Source organism: Platichthys flesus, chromosome 4 (assembly GCF_949316205.1).
Source record: "Platichthys flesus chromosome 4, fPlaFle2.1, whole genome shotgun sequence".
NCBI classification, from domain to species: domain Eukaryota; kingdom Metazoa; phylum Chordata; class Actinopteri; order Pleuronectiformes; family Pleuronectidae; genus Platichthys; species Platichthys flesus.
In genome coordinates this window covers 25,941,333-25,949,635 of record NC_084948.1, presented here as the reverse complement: position 1 = coordinate 25,949,635, position 8,303 = coordinate 25,941,333, and the positions used below count along the sequence as shown (strand labels likewise).

Below are 8,303 nucleotides of genomic sequence, written 5' to 3'. Positions count from 1 at the left end.
AAGGTTGGAGTGGGTCTTATATACACTTCAACCCGGGAGGGGCTTGACACACACACACACATACACACAACTGCACACTAAGCTGTGACGTGACAACCCCCCCCTCCCTCCCAGCCCGGGACGTGTGTCATCATGCCAGTTCTTGTGATCGTTGCAGGTGAATCAGTGACGATGGCGGTGACTAACAGAGCTCAGACGACTTTCCAAACCAGCGTCAGCCGCACCCGAAAACCTTTCTGTCCATTATGTCGTCATGTATGTTCGTGTTGCTTTTTTTTTTTAATGACTGCATTTTATCGGTTCTGTGGTTAAAGTGACTGGAAACAGCTGGATGTCTGTCACACGTCTGCGTTTGAGGAACTGTGAAGAACAACTTTGGTCCGCGGGTACTTATTTAGCATTTTTAAGTTCCTGCAAAAAATGTTTCCTGATTGAAGAGGTTTAGAGTTTCGGTCAATTATCGTGATCTGAACAAAAAGGCCATTTGTAACAGACGAGGAAGTGTCGGGTTTTGATTTGTAGGAGACAACAAAGTTCTTGTTGCGAGTTTTTTGCTTCTCGATGTCGCGTGTTAACATTTGACCTTTGGTGTGTGAGTGAGTTTCAGGTTGAGGGGAGAACACACAAGCTTGTGTTTGCAGATGCACAATCGTCCTCAATGGAAATTGTACAAGTGACAACAAGTGTTCAAGAGAATAAACTCTACATAGATCATATCCACAAGTGCATAACATTACCATTTTCTTACTACACTTTTAATTTGTGTTAGTTTTAATCCTGAGACCACAGAATATAACAAGAGTCACTGTTTTGTGTAACTCAATCCAAACAGCACATTGTTAATGATAAATAAGTGACTGATAAATTATAAAACTGCTGTTAGAGTAAATACTCAGCTTCTGCACCCTCGGGTATTTGCACCAATACAAGCTCATATCACATACTGCACAGATTTAAACAGAAGTGAAGCAGAGAAGCACAAATAAAATGACTTCCCCTGGAAAATCTTACAAAACTAAAGCTATAAAACAATGGTGTGAAAATCATAAAACACCTATTTATCTATCAATATCAATCACAAAGATTGATATTTTAACCTTTGACGCGCTCTCATGAAGAGTTAATATGAAGAATAAAACCCGGCTGACCTTTCAGAGTTGTCGGTCCTTGACGGCTGACGGGTTGCAGCCTTCTTCTCACCGAGGTTTATCTGTGGAGGAGAACGTGCAGCCCACGTCCCACCTGGATCCTCAGCAGTGGTCCACAGCAGCGAGGAGGCATCAGGAGGGAGATGTTGGGGAGCTGGTAAACACCGTGCCAAGTGATCCAGTTGACAAACTGATGCAAAAGAGAGAGGGGATAGTGAGAAGGGGCAACGAGAGGTAGAGAGAGAATCAGATTGTTTCAAGAAATGAATGGGGGCAGTGTTTGAGAGCCAAAACTACCGTTAGGACTATAATGCCTCTATTTTATCCAAGGTAAGATCATTAAAGAGACTTTGGCCCGGCCATGGAGATTGGGTTCCACACACAAGGAGGCTCAGAGGAATTTCCACAATTAAGACTCTGAGGAGAGATGGTTTCAGGGTGAGATTAGTGTGATGTGTGCGTCCTGATCGGCCTCGGACAAGAACATGCCTCATTTCACATACAAGACGACTTATCCCACACGGAATAATCTCACACGTGCATATTCTGCATCTGATTCAAATCAAGTCGTGCATTTTGTTCTGAAAGTAACGCTGCTCATTCGGGCAACGTATTTGCAAATGTGCCGCCCTGTGACACAAAGACTCGTGCAGCCGTGAGAAAGTGCCAGAGGGAGCAGAAGGGACAAGTGTCAGCAGGTTGTCTGAGGCAAGCCCAGACTTCCCAGTAACGGCCGACTCCTGCTTTCAAACCACTTGTCAGACCCGTCAGTTAAAGAGGCTGGGCCACGGTGCAACCTCAGGTTCAACACACAACCCCGATGCAGTCAGTCGCTTTGTCCACCACAGCCAGTCTGTGGAGTTTAAATTTGACTAGAATTCCCCAGAATTTAAAGTTAATCAACAGATATAGATCAAATGTGTGTGTGTGTGTGTGTGTGTGTGTGTGTGTGTGTGTGTGTGTGTGTGTACACGTAGCTGTCAGTTTATTAGTCACACCCGGTTACACCTGTCTGACATGTTAGTTTGTTTATCTGGGCTGAAAGGTGTTTCTATTATTTTGTCATCCCGATTTGAGGTTTAATAAAATAACATCTTCATGAAGGAGGATCTATTCCAGGACAGTTCGCTGGAGTAGCTGATAAACAGTTTAACAACAAACAACCAGACTGTTCGAGTCACAGCCAGTATGCAGAGATGGTTCCCCAGTTCTCCCACTGTCCAGAAATGAAGCCCAAACCTCCCACATGTGTGTTTGTCCCGTAGTAATGTAATGAACACTGTGTCCCTTCTGCTAACATGGAGGAGGAGCCAGCCACCACCTTGGCTTCACTTTTGGGGAGCAGCCATGTGTCCCTCGTTAAAGACAGAATCGTTCAGGGTGGGAAACCATTAATTAACCGTTTATAAATTTGCAGCTCTAAAATTAGCGATGTTAGCGAAGGTAGAATCGATAATGACCCAATGATGCCTTGCAGAGAAAAGTCAGGCAGCTATAGAATATGATTAGAAATGTATTGTGTGAATTTTATCAGATTAAAAAGACAATCTTGGCTCAAATGACAAGAAGCTTAGTTCAGAATAATAAAAACCAGGAAGTGTGATGTTTTATAACTGAATAAGAAAAATCAGTTTTGAGCTTTGAGATTTGTTCTTAGTTACATTGTTTGTGTTTTTCAGGAGATCAAAATAGTTTATTGTATCAGAAGTGTGTGTGTGCGTGTGTGTGTGTGTGTGTGTGTGTGTGTGATGTCATTACTACGAGCCCTGAGGCTGTTTTCCAGTACAGTCCCAGTTTCAGTGGATGATTTCGGGACAGCCAGTATCTCTGTGGGATCATCGGTGACTCATGCATGTTCGGGCCTGACACGTGGTCACATGACCCAAACAGGAAGCTCCTCAAGACTCAAGATGACGTAAAGTGTAAATAACACGTCAAACTAATTATTCTCATTTTAGTTATTCTCTCTTTCCAGGACACGAAGGTTCAGATATGTTTTCTCTTTGTAGACTTGATTGTTTTTGTTTTGCTTATGGAGAAAGTTTCAAATGCAAATCTCATTGAGTTCATTTCTGCTTTAGCTGCCACGAGTGTCGGTTTACACTCAGTGAGCCGCTCAGGTCGTGAAGGACTGAGGGTTTGTTATTATATGTAAAGTATATGTTTGGGATGTGCCCTTTCATTGTCTTCCCACGAAAAACAGAAGCAACCAAAGCTTCCTTATTTTGATTTATTTGAATGTTTGACTTCCCTAAAGCGTGATTTTTTTGTCTGGTGTTATCTCTTTGAACATGAACACACATCGGTGGTGAACCCTCACATCTAAAGAAACACACGTTTTTGAATTATGAGGACAAATGTGATATTTTTGTATCGTGAAGAACTCACAAACCACACTAGACAGCAGCACCTGTAGGAACCGGTCCGACTCGCTGCCGCTCAGGTGAATGTTCAGCAAGGTGCTCTGCAAGTAGCAGCATGTGTTTCTCCAGGGGAATGCAGCCGTCGGGTTAGTGCACCTGTCGAGGACGTGGTGCACTCCCTGAATAATGGTCCTGTCTGGTTTGGAAAACAACACAACACAACACAACGGCCCTGATGTTTTACTGCACAAATCGAGTAAAAACAACACAAACTGGATGTGCATGTGCAGCCGTGACTCACGGTAAATATAGAGTGAGGTTCTGTGGACTGAAACTACAACAGGTGCTTTAGTTAAATCTAAAAATATGAATCACACGAGAGGAATAACATATTTGCATCATAAAGATTCGCAAGAAAGTTTCATAAAGGAAAAGTTCATGTAAAAATACGACCGGTTGTTCCTGAACCGTCCAGATGCAAACAGGTTTTTAATATGAGCTTTTTAAACTCTATACAGTTTGTGTATCTTGTATTTTTAAAATAAATAAAAAATCTAAGGGAGTTATCATCTTTCCTTGTTTTCAAATAACCCTTTAAACATCTTTTTAATTGAAGTATAATTAGTTTTTTTTGTATTACTAGTTTTTGAGTGGTAATTAGCTTCACTGGACTTCTTTTTAACTTATTTTAAAATGATATGGACTGAAATAACTTTCATGACAGATTTGTTTGTTTTGAGGACACAACTTGTATTGATGACTGAAATTTAACTGAGCTCTTTCTTTTTACAGTGCAGCCTCCACAAACATTTTACTGTATTAAAAACCTTGGAAGACAAAGAGCTGAGTAACTTCTTGAGTAACATATCCCTTGTTCTGCTTATCACATATTTATGATATTTATTCTGCGTCAAATTGAAATCTTTCACAACGATTTGTGAGTTTACCTTTATTGTGCAATAATGGTTTTTGTGTCAGTTGCTTTATTGAGCAATTCACATGCTTTTGAAGCGTTCTCATGTGTTTTGGACACTTTGTGGAGAAAGCTGTTATCAGGGCGTTGAGAAAAACACATGGTAAGTTTACCGCTACTGAAAAACCTGAGTTGGTAAAGGCCCAAAAAAGTGTGAGCGTCTCCCAGATGCATTAACCAATCACACGCAGGGATTCAGGCTGTTTCATCGGAGCTTATCTGTCGATCCACTGAGGTTCCATGAGACATACAAATACTTTTCCTTGGAATTAGAAACTCCCCTGTCACCTCCAGGACGCAAAGATGAACTCCCCCCGGCCGCCCGGAGGGAAGTGAAGCCGAGGATGGAACCAGCGTTTGACTGGAAGGACGTCCTCAGTGGACACTTCAGGGAGAGCGGAGGACTGGACCATGATAAGACTCACAATCTGCATTTAGAGGACAATATGTGAGAGTAAAACTAAATCTGATTATAAAAGAAAAAAGCAAACAGAGGATAAATCAAGTAATAAATAACAAACTGAGGTTAAGTGTTTATTACAAGACGAGTTAAAGACAATGTTGGTTTCTCAGCCAACCGGAGTTTTGTGTGTAAACAGTAACACATTTTTATAAACACTGATATGAGAAATACACACTAACGCGCCCCCCCCTCTCATGTTCTCATGCAGGGCGTTTTCTCCGAGACAAATATAATCAACACAACAAGGACATAATGAGATACTGGCTCCCCCTGCCTGTAACAACACATGTTTACAGTTTAATGCACACAAAGGTACAATTGTAATCTTTAAAATAAACACAGTTCTCCAAAGTGGTAACTGGATTTGTTTGTTTGAGCAGAAAAGCATAGTACTGCATCACTACATGTTTCATGTATCTGTACTTCACCAGCAAATATTAGTACTTTTCGAATACTACATTTTTACAGTGACATTAATTAAGTTGTGTTTTCATGAGCTTCATTCTTCTGTGTTAATGTTGAATTACACAGAATCGAAGCGGACACAGATAATGATGTAGTAGGACGTTTTTAAGGAATAGGCGAGAATCTGCAACTACTTTTAATACTTTAAGCATATACTAAATCAAGTACTTATTGCTATTGATACTTTTACTCAAGCAGAAAAGTAAATGTGGTACTTTTACTGCACTTTTACCAGGTACAACATTTTAATATTTCCTCCACCACTCTCACAATTATATCAAATATATTAGATATTAGATATTTATAATTTTCCTTGGTCCTTTGCAGCCATGAGTCGGTTCAGTAGTGACCACGGCTGTCAATCATGAAGCCTCAGCCCTCATGTGACAGAAATGATCTTTGAGAACAAATCGTTCACATAAATATAATAAATGTGGAGAACTTGAGTTTGAATGAGCAACATTTTCTCAACTGAAGGAGAAAAAAACGGATGAAACGGAGCAGTCGATGTTTTTGGATTTCATTCCTCTGACTAACCAGTTTCTGTCAGGTGTGTGTCTGTGTTGGTGTGGGAGGATGGGAGTGTGTGAGTGTGTGTGTGTGTGTGTGTGTGTGTGTGTGTGTGTGTGTGGGTTTCGTGGAGGAGGTAAACCACAAGATAGCAGCAGTGATCATTCTGACCGCTGACCCCAGGTGACCCCTGTTCATTGGAGGAAAGCCTGTAATGACAGAGAGCTCACCTGGCGTCGCACAAAGGAGCTATTCTGGATTCTAGAAGTTGTTCTAGATACTTGAGGAGATATTGTTTTCTATTCATCAGGAGCTCAGCGAGATAAACATGGATTCAGATAAAGATTCAAATTCAACTTGGGTTGTTTTTCTCACATTTCTGGGACTTTTGTCGATATATTTTCACCCTTGATCTTTTATGTGTTGGATGTTTTGTGTGTTTGTTAGTTTGACTGAGTTTACACAAAAACAATAGATGAACACAAATCTTTCTCAGGGAACAATAATGAATCGATCTGATTGAAAAACTTCCTCTGACAGAAGTTTGAGCTCTTATCATTAAGAGTTAGATTTTTAGGATAGAGAACCAAGCATTAAGTCCCAGGCTTGTGTTTTAACGGTTTTAACGTTTGCCATTAGGATCCAGAGGAGTGTTATCGGCTCACACCAGTTCACCGATGTTCCCAGTTTGTTTATTTGGACGTGGAACCACGCGGCCTCCAGTCTGAGGACAGGACTGAAGCAGAATGAGTCCCTGTGTCTCTCTCTCTCCTCTCAGGTGGGGTCGAGGAGCGGAGCAACAAAAACAAGGCCGGTCATTGTTGCTCTTCTCATCTTGCAGGGAGATCTCATTCAAATGGTGACTCAGCACTTCTCTTCAAGGTTGTCACACGTCCGCTTTCTCAAATTTTGAAAAATACTTACAAGAATCACTCGTGTTTTAGTATAATCAGAACTGAGTACGTAAAAGTATTTGTGTACTCTGTGTAAATGACGTGTGGAAAAGGAAACACGTTCCTCCAGAGACCAAGTTTAATATTTTAATTGTTCTTCACAAGATGGTTTCTGCCGGACGACTGATTTTCAAACATTTAAAGGTGTTTTTACGTACGTATAGAAATTTGAAGTGTCCCCATGTGTAGTTTGAAGGTAAACATGATTCCACCTGAAGCTGACTCCACCTTCAGTCGTCTAAGCTGTATAAAGAAGGTAGAATCTGTCCCCCCCCCCTCTCACCCTCACTAAAACTCTTAGGCAGGACTTAGAGTCAACGAGATCCGATATCGCCTCCACCTCAGGAGGGTTGAGCCTCGGACACAGAGGGCCTTCTATCCACTCAGACCTGGCTCACGGTCTGACCGGCTCCTTCTTCCTCCCCGGCTCCAGCCATGTACTCCGCCGGCGTGGAGATCCTCGGCATGATCCTGGCGGTGGCCGGGTGGCTGGGGGTGATGGTGGCCTGCGGCCTGCCCATGTGGCGGGTGGCCGCCTTCATCGGTCAGAACATCGTCATCTCCCAGGTGATCTGGGAGGGCTTGTGGATGAACTGCTCGGTGCAGAGCACGGGTCAGATGCACTGCAGGGTGCACGACTCCATGCTGGGGCTCCCGGAGGACCTGCAGGCGGCCCGGGCCCTGGTCATCGTCTCCATGGTGCTGTGCATCGTGGGCATCGGCCTGGCGGTGGCCGGGGCCAAGTGCACCAACTGCAGCCGGGACGTGAGCAGCAAGCCGAAGCTGGTGGTGGCAGCCGGAGGAACCTTCGTGGTGGCCGGGCTGCTGCTGCTGGTGGCCGTGTCCTGGACGGCCCACGCCATCGTGCTGGGCTTCTACGACCCGCTGCTGGAGGAGACGGGCAAGAGGGAGTTCGGCAACGCTCTGTACTTCGGCTGGGCTGCGTCCTGCCTGCTGATTATTGGGGGGGTCCTGTTGTGTTGCTCCTGCCCCCCCAGGCCGGCCGCGGCGCCGAGGGGGGGGGCCCCTGTGCCGCCGCGTGAGGACTACTCGGCTGTCAAACCCCTGTCAGTGAACGGATACACCAGAAGAGACTACGTGTAAACGTGTGTGAGCGTGAAGAGGAAACATAACACTGACTGATCCGGGGTCAGTGTGCGGAGGACGACGCTGATTCTACTGCCACACGTCGGGTTCCAAGCTTCATGATTTGATGATGTCACAACCATTTGTCTTATGTTTCTTTCATTTTTGTGTTTCATATGTCATATCCTGAAACTTCAAAAAAGGCATTGAGAGCTTTAAATCTAATAAAAAAGGTTTTGCTTGATTGAAGCTAAGTTTTGAAGCATAATGTTTTAATGTGGGCTGAAAAAAACTAATCTCTGTTATTTTGTATTTGAGTTTTCCTTCTTCAATGCTGCATAA

General features: G+C 43.4%; 1 protein-coding gene across 1 annotated transcript; it reads left to right on the top strand.

Annotated features, from left to right (window-relative positions):
• The first annotated feature begins 7,310 nt into the window (after positions 1-7,310).
• LOC133951868 (claudin-4-like) lies at positions 7,311-7,979 on the top strand. The gene has a single exon (XM_062386093.1). It carries the CDS (start codon positions 7,311-7,313, stop codon positions 7,977-7,979), a length of 669 nt encoding a protein of 222 aa, XP_062242077.1.
• Positions 7,980-8,303: the final 324 nt, after the last annotated feature.

What these genes read in the sequence shown, in the direction of transcription:
- LOC133951868 (XM_062386093.1), top strand. Translation starts at nt 7,311, where the DNA reads ATGTACTCCGCCGGCGTGGAGATCCTCGGCATGATCCTGGCGGTGGCC.